At 45.5% G+C, this 16,652-nt stretch overlaps 1 protein-coding gene across 1 annotated transcript in view; it reads left to right on the top strand.

The window, feature by feature from the left end:
• Window positions 1–16,652, top strand: part of LOC137372825 (ras-related protein Rab-3B) — a 179,072-nt gene that overhangs the window by 117,944 nt on the left and 44,476 nt on the right. The window contains exon 2 of the mRNA XM_068037136.1: window positions 2,326–2,444. Within this exon, the coding sequence (XP_067893237.1) occupies window positions 2,326–2,444 (119 nt within the window). The remainder of the gene's footprint in view (window positions 1–2,325; window positions 2,445–16,652) is intronic.

Below are 16,652 nucleotides of genomic sequence, written 5' to 3' on the forward strand. Positions count from 1 at the left end.
ATATCTCCAAACTTGCAGATGACACAAAACTGGGTGGGAGGGTGAGTTGTGAGGAGGATGCAGAGAGGCTTCATGGTGATTTGGACAAGTTGAGTGAGTGGGCAAATGCATGCCAGATGCAGTATAATGTGATAAATGTGAGGTTATCCACTTTGGTAGCAAAAACAGGAAGGCAGATTATTATCTGAACGGCTATAAACTGAGAGAGGGCAATATGCAGAGAGACCTGGGTGTTCTCGTACACCAATCGCTGAAGGTAAGCATGCAGGTCCAACAGGCGGTAAAAAAGGCAAATGGTATGTTAGCCTTCATAGCGAGAGGATTCGAGTACAGGAGCAGGGATGTCTTGCTGCAATTATACAGGGCCTTGGTGAGGCCACACCTGGAATATTGTGTGCATTTTTGTCTCCTTATCTGAGGAAGGATGTTCTTGCTATAGAGGGAGTGCAGCGAAAGTTTACCAGACTGATTCCTGGGATGGCGGGACTGACGTATGAGGAGAGATTGAGTCGGTTAGGATTATATTCCCTGGAGTTCAGAAGAGTGAGGGGGGATTGCATAGAAACTTATAAAACTCTAACAGGACTTGACAGGGTAGTTGCAGGAAGGATGTTCCTGATGGTGGGGAAGTCCAGAACCAGGGGTCATAGTCTAAGGATACAGGGTAAACCATTCAGGACTGAGATGAGGAGAAATTTCTTCACCCAGAGAGTGGTGAGCCTGTGGAATTCGCTACCACAGAAAGCAATTGAGGCCAAAACATTGAATGTTTTAAAGAAGGAGTTAGATATAGCTCTTGGGTTTAAAGGGATCAAAGGATATGGGGCGAAAGCAGGAACAGGTTACTGAGTTGGATGATCAGCCATGATCATCATGAATGGCGGAGCAGGTTTGAAGGGACGAATGGCCTACTCCTGCTCCTGTTTTCTATGTTTCAAGGAATTGAAAACCACGTATCTCATTGTGTTGCTTAAGATAACACAAAGTATCTCATGACAAATGGGTGAGTAGCTTGCTTGCCTGAGACAGGGGCATGAGAAGTTGCTTAAATATGCATTGTAGGGTCTTACTCTGATTGTAGGATCCTGATTGCAATTTCCAGGTAGATGTCGTGTGCAGCATGTGTGCTCTGTCCTGTCTGATCAGCAATGTTTAAAAGCACCTGTGGCGACTCTTACAAAATGGTGGTCTGATCTGTTTGAGATTCCTCCCTCCTCCCCTACCCCACCCCCATTCTATGTTCATTTTAATTTTCATCCTTACTGACATTCCTTAAGGCTCTTCTCCTGCTGTTATGGAATTAGAGCAATTTCTTGGCATTGCAGTTTTAGTCCTCCCCTCACTCTGCTCACCTTTTTAACATGCTTATGATGTTTTCAATGTTCTTTCCAATGAACACCTTCAGCCTTCTATCTCCAGCGTTACTTTTCTTCCTAATTTAATTTGAATTATTTTGTTGACCCACTTAGGTTCTTATTTTTGAGTCTGTACTTGCTAATCTTAGCAATGTATTTGTGCTAAATTTTCCTCCGCATATCTTTGATTATATTTCATTTGCTTTCAACTGAGGTATTAAACAATTTCCCCAGTCAATCTGCTTTAGTTGTGTCCTCATGTTTTAGAATTGGATTTTTAAAAATTGCTCACTTGAGTGTTGACCTTATACAGTGTTGAATCCCAAATTATATTAAACTCAGTGTCATGTTATGGTTGCTATCACCAGAGCTCTCTCAACTTCCATTTCCTTCATGCTATCCGACTCACTTAAATAACTCACTTAATAAAATTGAGCTGAGAAGTGACTGTTAAGGATTCCTTGAAGCATAGAGTTATGAAGCAGTCATGAACTACACTTAACAATTTGACTAAACCGCTTGGGTATTCTCAATTTATATTTGGTTAAAATCCTCCATTAAATTTCACATATCCTCCTTATCTCAAAATATATTCCACAGGCCCCCTTATCTGAGCTGACTATAGCAAAGCTCTGATGTTATTTAGCCCTTTACGTTAGGAATCCCCAGCCAAAGGATCTTGTTAGGTGTTTTTTCTTTCCTTTTTACAAAGTCTTTACCACCCCCCTCCCAACCAGATAGCTGAATCATCATCTAAAGATGCCAATAAACCTTGAGTTATAAGTAATATTAAGGGAGAGATGTGTCTGGTTTTGCTTTGAAGATATATAAAAAAATCACTTTGCTTGATCAATTGTTGCTTTATATTAACTGTGATCTTTGAAATAGCAGGGAACTCCAAGTTTGTCTTTTTTCCCATTATTTAGCAGTAAACCACATTACTCTGTATTAACAGAGGTTTGTTTTACAGGACACAGCTGGTCAAGAACGATACAGAACCATTACTACTGCTTACTACAGAGGAGCCATGGGCTTCATACTTATGTACGACATCGCCAATCAAGAATCCTTTAGTGCAGTGCAGGACTGGTGAGTTTAAGCTGTATTTTTCCTGTCTTCACTCTGCCAATACATTCACTTGTGTTCATTTTTTTTTTAGCAATTCCCTCCATCCCTCCCTTACATTTTCTTATACATTATTCCTGATGATAAATAGCACTGATTAACAGTTGGTGATCTGTTTAAAGACCACTACAAATGCTGCTCTTGAATTGTCCATTAGGTGAATTGGCCCACCTTCATCTCCAACAGAAAACTCAGTGACCAGTGGTCAAATGCATCATTCAGTGTGACCCTGACAAATGAGGAAGGGTTAGCTGATGTCACCTGGGATTGTGATGGGATCAATACAGTTGTTCTCAGCACATCTGAGAAAGAAGAGGAAAATTATTTAGGGTGCCAGTGATTTTCTCTCCACCTGAATATGTGTAGATTGAATAAAATTGCTGCTTTCCTTTTATAAGTAGCTAACAATCACATTAATTGGAATAAACTATTGCAGTAATTTCAGATAAGCAGTTTGAAGCATTTCCTGTTAGTTCCTTAAAGATTTTTACCTGAACTTGTACTAAACATCACTCCTGCTGAGTGTATGTTGTTTGAGTCCTGAGCCAATGCTGTGTGGTTTGTCTCTTTTATCATACCTGGGAGCTCCCAATGTAGTCTTCCTTCAAGCCCATGTAGTTTGTGCTCTGAACTTCTGGTGTCTTGCTTCTGGTGTGGAGATGCTGATTGTCATTTTCTGCGAAAATCATGTATAGTCTTTTTAATCATTCAGGGGATGTGGGCATCTTTGCCATGGCCAGCTTTTATTGCCAATTCCTAATTCCCCTGGAGAAGGTGGTGGTGAGCAGCCTTCTTCAATAAAACTGTGTGACTTGCTAGGCCATTTGAGGGAAGTTAAGAGTCAGCCATATTGCTGAGTCATATTTAGGCCAGACTAGGTAAGGATGGCAGATTTCCTTTCCTAAAGCACATTACAGAACCAGATGGGTTTTTACACTTCTTTGGCCTCCTTATCTTGAGAGACAATGGGTAAGCGCCTGGAGGTGGTCAGTGGTGTGTGGAGCAGCCTGGAGTGGCTATAAAGGCCAATTCTAGAGTGACGGGCTCTTCCACAGGTGCTGCAGAAAAATTGTTTGTCAGGGCTGTTACACAGTTGGCTCTCCCCTTGCGCCTCTGTCTTTTTTCCTGCCAACTGCTAAGTCTCTTCGACTTGCCACACTTTAGCCCCGCCTTTATGGCTGCCCGCCAGCTCTGGCGAACGCTGGCAACTGACTCCCATGACTTGTGATCAATGTCACAGGACTTCATGTCGCGTTTGCAGACGTCTTTAAAGCGGAGACATGGACGGCAGGTGTGTCTGATACCAGTGGCGAGCTCGCTGTACAATGTGTCTTTGGGGATCCTGCCATCTTCCATGCGGCTCACATGGCCAAGCCATCTCAAGCGCCACTGACTCAGTAGTGTGTATAAGCTGGGGATGTTGGCCGCCTCGAGGACTTCTGTGTTGGAGATACGGTCCTGCCACCTGATGCCAAGGATTCTCCGGAGGCAGCGAAGATGGAATGAATTGAGACGTTGCTCTTGGCTGACATACGTTGTCCAGGCCTCACTGCCATAGAGCAAGGTACTGAGGACAATCCAGTAATCACCATTACTGATACTAGCTTTTTAATTCCAGATTTATTTCATGGACTGAATTTAAATTCTCCAGCAGCCATGGTGGGATTTGAACTCACGTCTTTGAATCATTAGTCCAAGGATGTGGATTACTAGTTCAGCAACATAACCACTATGGGACCATACCTACAAATGTACCCATTTGTAAAAATCCATATCTGCAGAAAGTGAAATTAATGGTGTTTGTGATTATGGTCATTCAGATCTAGCTCTTAACTGCTGATATATCATTGTGATTTACAACCATTGACTTCTAGGGTTATTGTCTGGCCAATTAAGATGCTGGTTTTCTTTCATGTATTTTATATATAGTTATATATACATTCATGCTACAATAATAGTTAATCATGTGTTCAACATCTTATCATAAAATCTTGGAGTGTGAACAGCACAGTAAGTGGTCACTTGGCCAAAAAAACTGATCCTTATTTTGTTATTGATTTCCCTCCATGAATATCACCATTTCAGGTCAAAAGATAGGATGAAGAACCATTGAACTAATGGAGGAACTGACTAAATTACAACTTGTTTTTAATTAGGTACCAGTAGTCACTACACAGAATTGTATAAGATGTACAGCTCAGTGGTATTCAGCCCAATTGGTCTACGCCGGTGTTTATCCTCACACTAATGTCCTCTCACCATGCACCCACATCCCTTTATTCCTTTCTCCCTCATGTATGCATCAAGCTTCCCCTTAAATGCACCAATGCAATGTGCTTCAACTACTCCAAGTGGCAGTAAGATTCATATTCCCACTACTTTTTGTGAAAATAAATTTCCCCTAAATTCTTTATTTCACTTGTTAGTGGCTATCTTATATTTATGTCCCCTTATTTTGGACTCACCCACAGGTGGAAACATATTCTCCATATCCATCCTATCAAGCCCCATCAAAATTTAAAAGGCCTTTATTAGGTTGCCTCTTGGTCTTTCTTTCCTGAAAGTTACTGTGAAAAGAATGTGCTTTTGAAAATTCCCAAAATAACTAGGGTTATTGAAATGTACTTTGCATCTGTGTATCTTTTTAAAATGGTAATTCCCAATATCATGCTGGCTATCAGAGAGCCTGATCTGAAGATCATGTGTAAAAGCTTTGATTTACCCATTAGCACTTTTAACTTGTGGTGACACCATATGCAGATTCATGGCCTATGATTCACCAAATCTCATGGTGTGTGAATTAGTACATCAGAGTGTTGGGGATAAATCCCAGGATTCATCTACTCTGGAAGTTGTTTACTCTACAAAGTAATTTATTGACGTGAAGTGCTTTGAGATGATACTCTGACCCAACCCTAACCAATATCCCCGGGTCAGAGGTCATTTTGTATGCATAGTGGGCTCCTGACAGAATTCCCACCACTAAGAGGGAGCCCACCACCACCCAGAAAAAGTGGCTGGGCAGTTAAAGAAAGAACCCCAAAGATCAGGAAATTGGCAAACGAGTAGGCCCCAGCAGCAACTGATGCATATGCAGGAAGGTTAATGGGGCTAGATTGGAGGGAGCCAAGGCCTTTAAAAGGACCTGCACTGGGGGACCTTAGATCCATTACCACTAGATCCCTATAGTAGTGGCTGGGGAAGGAATCATAATCCCAGAAGGAGCAGGGGGCAGGCAAGTCTAGGAAAGGGTGATAAGACTGCTTTAGGCCACGCCACTGGACATTTTCCCTCATTTTCCCCTGAGATCCTACCCTATTTTGGGTGGGATTGTAGTGAAGGAAGCAGTGCCCTATCTCTACTCCTGCTCCAAGACTACGGGCTGGATTTTACCTCGGGCCACTGATGTAAAAGTCAGTGGCGAACCCAATTCCACCTAGCCTGGGGATCCATCTTGCATTTTATGGGTCCTCAGGCTTTAATCGTTCCGAGGTGGGACTTCCACCTGCTTGAGGGAGGAAGTCCCGCCTCACTGAGCTGCCGGCCAATCATTGGGTTGGCAGCTGTTAGTCCCAGCAGCGTCACCGGGAACGGTGGACACTGCTGGGACTGCAGCCCAGCCGAGGACATGGAGCCAGGAGTGCAGGTAAGTTTGGGTTGCCTTGCCGGAGGTAATCGGTTGGGCCCCAGCGAGGCAAGGGTGGTCATTTGGGAGGATAGGGGGCTTCTTGGGTCCTGGCGGTGGTTGGGGAAGTGGGGGGTGCCCTCAGTTAGGCACCCTGTGCCCTTTTGTCAGGGCCCATCCCCGGAGTGCTGAGAGGCCGCCAGCTTTCACACTGGGCGGCCTTTCCAGGACGCCTGCTTGCCACGGGTAAATTCCCCATGGAGGTGGGCGAAGGCCCTTAAATGGCTGTTAATTGGAAACTTAAGGGCCTGGATTGGCCTAGGGCAGGCGGCCCGTTTTTCACCCCCCACCCTACTTAAAGTGGGGCGGAGGCAGGAGCGGGTTGGGAAGGTCTCTGGGAGCCTCCCGCTCCATTTTATTCCACTCCCCCACCCCCCCAACCATCCGGTTTGCTGGGGTGGCATAAAATTCCAGCCCACGTATTTGCAGTTCTGGAGCTTTGCTTGTCTTATTCAGCTCCCCTAACTCTTTGTTCGTTGCTCGTCATTCTTTCTATAATGTACCTTGCTGAATTTCTTTACAAGTAAGCTGTTATTGAACAAGGTTAAACATCCATCGTAGAGTTATGTATCACATGTTACTCATGATAAATTTATTCATAGCTCTTACTGGCCTCTGGCATAACCAAAGGAGACTGAAGATGTCGAACTAACACAGCTATCTCTTTCCAGATACTGACGATCCAATTATTAAGAATAAGCGGTAATAGTGTTTGAAAATCATTTCAGATCATCAATCCCTGACCAAATATGGTGACATTTGTCAGAAGACAAACTTGTCTTAAACAGAGCTGAGATTTTCACTTATTTTATTGCTGCTAAGATATGAAACAAAAGCAATCTATAATATCAGAAATGAGGAACTATAGCTTCTTACTAGGATAAGAAGAGTTAGGATTATAATGCACCAGTCTGTAAACAGTGGCTGAGAAATAGCTAATGATATTTACCGCAGGGATGAGTGTGAAGATTAATTGTTATGGAGCTGTGAAGTGTTCTAACTCTAAATAGGTCTCTCTTATTACATTTTAAAAGTCATCATCCGCATGAACAATTTGAGGATATATCATTATTCATGTTTTATTGCATCATTATCTTAATTATTAATTAGTAATTAACTTGATACATATGCCAAGATGTACTGACATCTTAAGCATATACAACTCCAAAATGTTTGTGGGAATACACTCTATCTAGATTGGCTTATTTAAGTGATTTAAACTTACTTCCTATGTGGTTTGAGCCATGTGCAAGGAGCTTAATGAAAGGAAGCATGTGGAATCTGGAGCCTTAGGGACCTGCAGCCACAAAACTAAAGGGATGTGGTCACTTAAAGGTAATGATGTAATAATAAAAAATGCAGAAGTGTTTATCACCCAAATGGTTAGCACTGATGGGGCTGAATTTTCCAGTAAGGCCTGAGGTCCTATTGCCGGCACTAGAAGCGGGAGCCGTTGCCGCATGAGTGTGGGGGTGGGGGGGTGGTGGTTAATTCTGCGACTCAGTCGCAGCTGGCGAATTAACTATTGGGAGGCCGAGGAGCTGTCCACTGAGGCAGCGTGGGTGGTGTGAGATCACATCGCTGGAAGTGCTTGTGCATTCTTAAAGGACTGCCAGCACTTTCAGTTCGATCCACCCACAAAGACAGCACATACTGAAGCCCTGAAGAAGAAGGCAACATGCAGAATGTCTGAAGGATGATCCAGGGTGGCCCCATGGTTTATTCATGCCTCCCTGCAGGATCTCCTCCAGGCTGCTCGGGAGGAGGTAACAGGCCCGGCCTATGAAGCAAGTTTGAACGGGAATCGCTGGGGAGGTCAGTAGCCATGGGATCGTCCCTTGAGCATGGCTTCAGTGCCGCAAGCAGGTTAATGACCACATGCAATTGGCCAAGGTGAGTGCCGCACACAATGCTTATTTTACAGATTTACGCGTGACGAGGCGTGAATGTAAGATTGGTAGGAAGGACATGTGACCCAGTCACTGGCAATGGCCAGGCATCAACATTGCCTGTCAGGGGCATGTCAGCCTCTCTGTGAATGGTCCTGGTCTGTCAGCGATGATTCCTGTACTGTCGCTTCTGAGTGGTCACATGCAAGAGGTATTCCAGTGACACCATCTTGGACAGTCAGGCTGCCACCAGCATTGGCATTGTGCATGTCATTGGCGGGCAACTAACATTGCATATACAAACAAGATTTAAGGTAAGGGGCAGAAGTTTTAGAGGGGATTTGATTGAGATTTCTTTCACCCAGAGGGTGGTTGGAATCTGGAACACACTGCCTGAAGGGGTGGTAGAGGCAGGAACCCTCACACCATTTAAAAAGTATTGAGATGAGCACTTGAAACGCCGTAGCATACAAGGCTACAGGCCAAGTGCTGGAAAATGGGCCAGCAAGGACATGATCGGCTGAAGGGCCTGCTTCTGTACTGTATAACTCTATGACTCTATATAAATTAGGAGCAGGAATAGACCATTCGGCCCCTCGTGCCTGCTCCACCATTTGATAAGATCATGGCTGATCTGATTGTGGCCTCAACTCTACTTTCCTGTCTACCTTTGACTCCCTTGTCAATCAAGAATCTATCTAACTCAGCCTTAAAATATTCAATGACTCTGCCTCCACTGCTCTCTGCAGAAAAAAATTCCACAGACTAACAACCTTCTGAGAGATAAAATGTCTCCTCATCTCTGTCTTAAATGGGCGACCCCTTATTTTTAAACTGTGTCCCCCTAGTTCTAGTTTTTCCCATAAGTGGAAACATCCTTTCAACATCCACTCTGCCAAGTCCCCTCAAGATCTTATATGTTTCAATAAGATCACCTCTCATCTAAACTCCAATGGATACAGGCCCAACCTGTCCATCCTTTCCTCATAAGAGAACTCCTTCATCCCAGGAATCATTCATGTACTTGCAGAAGACTGTGCATTATACAAAAGAAGGGGCCAAGATGGGTGGTGGCCTCACATACCTGGCCAATATGACGCCAATGGAGCAAGAGGCTCTAGCGCTCGGAGATCTGCATGCGGGCCAGTCTGTAGCTGATGGTGAGACAGGAATGGAGCCCCAAGAGTGGCCTAATGGATGGGCACAAGAGAGCCTCTGGCGAACACGAGGCATAGTACTCATGTGTTCACCACTGGTCATATGGAGCTCCGCACTAGGAGTCCTGTGAAGGACATGATGGAGAGTGCATTACCTTCTAATAACTTTTCTCTCTCTTGCAGGTCAAAGACAAGAGCAGCCAGCTGCAGTGACCAGGGGACAGCAATCCACCTCTGAGGAGGAGAAGGGGACCTCAGAGGGTGCACCGTCACATCATTCCCCCGCAACGTCCACCAGCACAGATACTCTCTCATTCATGTGTAGATTTGGGATTGCAATCTGGTGCACACACTGCAGATACGTCCAAGCAGCTGATGGAAGTTGAGATAGCCAAGGCCACTGACAATCAGAGGACTGTGGGAGGCCGGGTCGATGCTGAGCTTCAGGGTGATGACATGCCTCTGGAGTCGTCAGCAAGGTGGCAGATGCTGGAGCTGCAGCGTGAGGTGCGGGAACATCTGGCAGAGCTCCCAGAGGCTATGTCCCAAGTGCAGACAATGGGGGAGTCCACCCAGGCCATGAGTGCAGCCATGTTTCTGGCATGTGTGCACTTGGCTTCCTCCATGGAGAGAGTGGCAACCCTCTTGGAGAGTCACTTCCAGTAGACCACTCAATGGATGCTAGAGATGCACGCACACCTGTTCCTATTCCCACCTCCATGAGCTCTGTGAAGCAGTGGCTGGGGTCAGGGGGTGGGCAAGGCGCCAGGTCCTCTGTTCCTCAAGTGATCCAGGAGGACAAGGGTGCCTTGAAAGGGTAGAGGAGTAGCTGCTTGGTACATTTGGGGGCTCCTCTCAGGCTGCCCCTGGGTGGACAGTGGCTCCTAAGCCCCTCTGTCAGTGACACCAACCCCTCACATAACCGTGATGACAGAGATGGCTCCTGCACTGATACAGGAGGCCCTCAATCTACTGGGGCCCTCCAGGCCTCAGGCAGTCGGAGGACAACCGCCAAGGTCATCAAAAGCCACGGGGCACCAGGGTCAGTAGCCTGCCTCCATCTCAGCTGACAGCGCAGGGGGAATACCACATAGGAACAAACAAGAGATTTAAAAATAGCACCTAGCTGCACTTGGATTCATGGGTTTGTTTTTGTTAACGCATGATGCCTTGCAATTTTTGTGTTTTCTAATAAATGTGCAATGTTGCAAGGCAAGGGGAATCCTTACAGCATCTTCCTCCATATCCTCACCCTTGGAGGAGGCATCATGCTCCAGGATATCCTCATTGCTCAAAGAAACTCTCCTCTGCAGCGCCAGGTTGTGTAGAGCACAGCACACCACTACAATGTGCGAGACCCTTGATGGGACATATTGAAGGGTTCCATATTGAAGGCATCTGAACCATATCTTCAGAAGGCCTGTTTAGTGGTCACTCAAGTTGTCCCCTGGCAGCTCTTTTACCTCTCCTCTGCATCAGTGCTTGGGTGGCATAAGGGCATCAGTAGCCATGTCTTCAATGGGTACCCCTATTCATCCTTGAAAGCACGAGGGGGGTCCCAGAAAGGTCTGGCACCTGGGACTGCCTTAGTATGTAGATGTAGTGGCTGCTTCCCGGAAACTGTGCACACACCAGAAGGAACCGCATGTGGTGGTCACAGGCCTGTTGTACATTGAGCAAGTTGTATCCCTTCCTGTTGATGAAGCTGCTGCCTGTTCCATGGGAGTCTTGATGGCCACATATGTGCAGTCGATGACACCCTGCACCTAGGGAAATCCTGCTATGGCCCCGAATCCTATGACCCTCTCTGCTTGACTTTCTGGCTTTGTACGAAAGTGCACGTGTTGGCTGGCCCTCTTGAAGATGGCATTGGTGACCACCTTGAGGCAGTGATGAGCTGCAGATTGGGAGATCCCACACAAACGTCTCCAGAAGATCCCTGGAATGATCCTGAGGTGAAAAAATTCAACATCACAGTGACCTTTAGCACCACAGGCATTGGGAGCCCACCACTTCCCATAGGGCTGAGCTCATCGTGCATTATGGAACACAGCTCTGTGACTGCCTCTAGGCAGAGACACAGTCTTCGGCAACACTGCAGCTCCGACATTTGCAGGAAGCTGAGCCTCTGACAGTTGAGCCTCTCTGGTGGGTAACCTCTTCTGTGCACATGGCACTGTTTATGTGCGTCTCTGCATCCTCCTCCTTCATGCTTCCTCCAAAGTTAAAGCTCCTGGTGGCCCTATGGTTGCTGCTAACCTGCTGCCTTTGGCTCCAGCTCTTTCCATCTCTGATGCTGCTCTTCACTGAAAGTCTCAAAGCCTGTGTAAATGAGGCCCATGGCAGATGCACTTCGTTTCCAGGGTCTTTCACCACCAACCACGCCTGCTACCCCCACTCTATTCACACAAGTGGCACGCACAAGGTGGCACTCAAGCAGTATGCCCCTGCTGTGCTGGCATTTGTCCCTGCTCCTGACTACCACTGCCCAGTGTTCCACCCACCTTGTCAAGCCAAGCTACTGTTCACCATGGCTGCCATTTGGATCCAGCACTGACCTCACGTTAATCCATTGCCTCTTTATACCTGGCGAGGGTCTGAAGGCCCGTTGTTCCTATGTACACTTCATAAAATTATAAATTCCAATTGCCTGTTAAATAGGCTTAATTACCTTCCCACCGCCTTCCAGCGTGAGGTCCTCCCGCCAGCCCAGCTGCCCTTCGGAATATTCGATTGTGGAGTAAAGATGTCGGGCTTTCCTCCCGATGCCTTTTGTCACGATATTATGACTTCGCTCACCTGCCAGCCCGTTGCCATAGGACTGGTAAAATCCAGCCCATGGTCTATTTTCAGAGACCTATTTAGAGACAGAGCTCTTAGCTCAATAGCAAAAAGTTATTCTCACATTTATCCCAACATTAATAAGTGTCCACAAAAAGGGCGCAGTAGATTGGAAGCTTTTTCAAGAAATTAATGCCACAGTTCTCAGCTTTTGCCAGGATTGTATTAGAGTGGGATGAATTGGTAATGCTGTCCACTGCATGCTTTGATGGATGGACAGTGAATTTGACATTCTGCACAAGTGGTTGCAAGGGGTATTTAGTGGCGGAACTAGGTTTGGATGGCTGAAGGGGGTGAACCCGAGATTTGGTAGACTTGACTGGAAAGGAACTGAGCTGGGAACTGTGGAATTCTGACATACCTAATCCAAAGGCCAAGTCACAAAGTGCACAGATTTGCAGGCTGCAACGGGAGGCCGAGGATGGATGACAGATGCTCCTGGGAGCAAGACAGAAGTGGTCCTCCAAGCTGTGTTGATTGGGGGAGGGGATCATCAACGCTCCTCCCAACCCCCCCATCCACCCACAAGATCTGTCACTGGGGTTTAGCACTTCAGGGACCACTCTAGAGATGGCAGTGAAGCATGCCTGGCAGGAGTTGGTAGCCAGATTACACATGAACCAGAATAAGGAATATGACAGCACACATGAAGGAATCTGGCCAGGTAAGACTAATTAACAATACCACATACCAAGCTCTTGACTCAAGCCACAGAATATAATCTGTTCCATGTTTACTGCTTGCCTTCACTCAATCTTACAGCTCTTTCGTTACATCTGGTTGATGACCATATCTCAGCAGGACAGAATCAAGGTGCAAAATATAATTCAAAACCTTGTCACATACCTATCTTCCAAGGGCTTCAGGCAGACACATGGCAGCAATCAGTGACCCTACACTTTGGGAAAAGTACCAACGTGGTGACAGTTAGCATACGGGTAACGGCATTCAGTGGGCTAGGAGATAAAAAGTTGCTGAATAGTGCATTAGGTACCTAACATGAAATATATCTGGGCAGCACCGTACCTGATATTGTAATGCTAGTTAGGAATGAACCATAGGCAGAATGATTGAGGACAATGGTGATCTTGCCTGTCATTGTAATGGCTGTCCCTGTATTGCATGCTTGCTGCAGGTGTCCATACTAGATGACAAATCTATGGCCTGCTGATCTGTAGCAAACTGAGGCCAAATAGCCTGGGACCTGCTGATCTGTTTGGCATGCTTTCTTTTATCCTATACCACCACAACCAGCAAATACTGCACTTAAGGTGCTTTAAAAATAGCCTTACCTTAAGGAGTGAAAACATGTCAGCCAATATTTTCAAAGATATTGAAAAGAAACTCTTAAAATGTTTAAAAGAATCTCCTCCAGCCCTAAAATCCATCTTTCTTGACCTCTTTGATCCTCTAACTCTGGCCTTTTATTTAAAACCCTTCTTTGTGCCACACCATTGGCAGCTGTGCCTTAAGTCACCTTGGTTCCCTCCATAAACCCTGCTGCCATTTGACCTCCCAACCTTCTTTAAGGTCTTTCTTAAAACTCTCTATTTTATTATCAAATTTTTGATCACCATAACTAGCATCTCCGTCTATGGCTAAGTGTTCATTTTTGTCATATCATTATCTCTGTGAAGCGGTGTGGGACATTCTCTTCTTTAAAGGCTGTGTAAATGCAAGTTGTTATTGGTTTACTGGTTGTATGCAATCAAAATGACTATCAGAGGAGAAAGGGAAATAAATGGGCTATTGGATAGAGGGAGATAAAAACACCAATGTAGTAAAGGCAAAGGATACCAAAAAATTATAGAAGAAAACCAGGAAAAAGGAGAAAGGCCAATGTTCCAAAACTTGAAGTCAGGATTGAGTTGTATGTATGTGAACGCTAAAAACATTCAAAAGCAAGATAGTGAATTAGACACATTAATAACTATGGAGGGATATGATATATTACTATAATGGAGATGTCTCTTAACTGGACAAGACTGGAAACCTATTCCTGGTTATAACATTTAATGGGAGAAAAACAGGGGAAAGAAGGGGTGAGGTAGTAGCATTAGTGAAGGATTCTATCACAGCAGTAAAATATAAGGATGTCCCGGGAGATGTATTAAGGCAGGATCCATATGGATAGAGTGTGCTTGCTTTTATATATTCCAGTAAACTAACATAGAGTGGCAAAGGTTCACTGTTCAATATTGTTTGCCTTGATATTGGGACAGGTAAAGACACATTTCAGAATAGGCAATACAAATTCCACTTGCACAAGCAGGAGTGGCAAGTGGCAGGGGGAGAAATAAAAGTCAACAGAGGCTAAAGGTGGGGTTGTAGTGGGGTGGGGTGTGGGTGGGGTACTCTTAACTTTATGTTTCTTGATTGGTTACCTGTTCTGCATGACTCCTGATTTTAAAATGGGCAGCCAATCTAATCGTGTCAGTTTTATATGTTATCTCATTGAAACATGTAAGATTCTGAGAGGGCTTGATAGATTAGATACTGAGATGCTGTTTCCCCTGGTTGGAGAGTCTTAAGCTAGGGGAATAGATAAGGGGTTGGACATTTAGGATTGAGGGAAGGAGAAATTTCTTTACGCAGAGAGTTGTGAACCTTTGAAATAGTGTCCTGGGCCCAAACATCTTCAGCTGCTTCTTCAATGACCTTCCCTCCAATATAAGGCCAGAAGTGGGGATGTTGCCTGATGCACAGTGTTCAGTACCATTCGCAACTCTTCAGATACTGAAGCAGTCCATGCCGGCATGCAGCAAGTCCTGGACAACATTCAGGCTTGGGCTGATAAGTGGCAGGTAACATTCGTGCCAGGCAATGACCATCTCCAACAAGAGAAAATGTAACCACCTCTCCTTGATGTTCAACAGCATTACCATCGCTGAATCCCCTACCATCAATATCCTGGGGGTTACCATTGACCAGAAACTTAACTGAAGCAGCCATACAAATATTACATGAGCAGGTCAGAGGCTGGGAATTCCGCAGCGAGTAACTCACCTCCTGACTCCCCAAAGCCTCTCCACCATCTAAAAGATACAAGTCAGGAATGGAATACTGGATTAGTGCAGCTCCAGCAACACTCAAGAAGCTTGACATTATCCAAGACAGAGCAGCCAGCTTGATCGGCACGCTATCCACCACCTTAAACACTCACTCTCTCCACCAGCGGCACACAGTGACTGCAGTGTGTACCATCTACAAAATGCAAAGCAGCAACTCGTCAAAGCTCCTTCAATAGTGCCTTTCAAACCCACAACCTTTACCACCTAAAAGGACAAGGGCAGCAGATGCATGGGAACACCACCATCTGCAAGTCCCCCTCTGCAGTGTTTTGAAATTGCATTGTGCATTCTGTACACTTGGGGCTGCTGTAGAACACATGCCAGCAAAGGGAAAGTGGCACACCTATCAGTTTCCACAGCAAAAAAAAAACAGCAACAGATCTGCACATGATTACAATCACATATGCGATTCCTTCGCATAACAAAAACATTCTTGAACTTTATGCTGATAGCTTCACTGGTATAGGAAAACTGAAAGGTGTTACATGCAAGTTGCATGGAATTCTGTGGTGAGGAACTCATCTCCTGTCTTCCCAGTGCCTGTCCACCATCTACAAGGTACAAGTCAGGAGTGTGATGGAATACTTGCCTAAATGGGTGCATCTCCAACAACATTCAAGGAGCTCGATACCATCCAGGACAAAGCAGCCTGCTTGATTGGCACCCCATCCACCACCTTCAATTTTCACCCCCTTCACCACCGATGCACAGTGGCAGCAGTGTGTACCATAGAACATAGAACAGTACAGCACAGTACAGGCCCTTCGACCCACGATGTTGTGCCGAACCTTTAACCTACTCTAAGATCAAACTAACTACCTACCCTTCATTCTACTATCATCCATGTACCTATCCAAGAGTCGCTTAAATGCCCCTAATGTATCTGCTTCTACTACCACCGCTGGCAGTGCATTCCACGCACCCACCACTCTCTCTGTAAAGAACCTACCTCTGACATCTCCCCGAAACCTTGCTCCAATCACCTTAAAATTATGTCCCCTGGTGATAGCCCTTTCCGCCCTGGGAAAAAGTCTCTGGCTATCCACTCTATCTATGCCTCTCATCATCTTGTACCCCTCTATCAAGTCACCTCTCATCCTTCTTCGCTCCAGTGAGAAAAGCCCTAGCTCCCTCAATCTTTCTTCGCAGGACATGCCCTCCAGTCCAGGCAGCATCCTGGTAAATCTCCTCTGCACCCTCTCTAAAGCTTCCACATCCTTCCTATAATGAGGCGACCAGAACTGAACACAATATTCCAAGTGTGGTCGAACCGGGGCCTTATAGAGCTGCAGCATAACCTCGCGGCTCTTAAACTCAATCCCCCTGTTAATGAAAGCCAACACACCATACGCCTTCTTAACAACCCTATCAACTTGGGTGGCAATTTTGAGCGATCTATGGACATGGACCCCAAGATCCCTCTGTTCCTCCATACTACCAAGAATCCTGTCTTTAAGCCTGTATTTCGCATTCAAATTCGACCTTCCAAAATGAATCACTTCACACTTTTCCAGGTTGAACTCCATCTG

This window comes from Heterodontus francisci, chromosome 8, assembly GCF_036365525.1.
Source record: "Heterodontus francisci isolate sHetFra1 chromosome 8, sHetFra1.hap1, whole genome shotgun sequence".
Taxonomy (NCBI): domain Eukaryota; kingdom Metazoa; phylum Chordata; class Chondrichthyes; order Heterodontiformes; family Heterodontidae; genus Heterodontus; species Heterodontus francisci.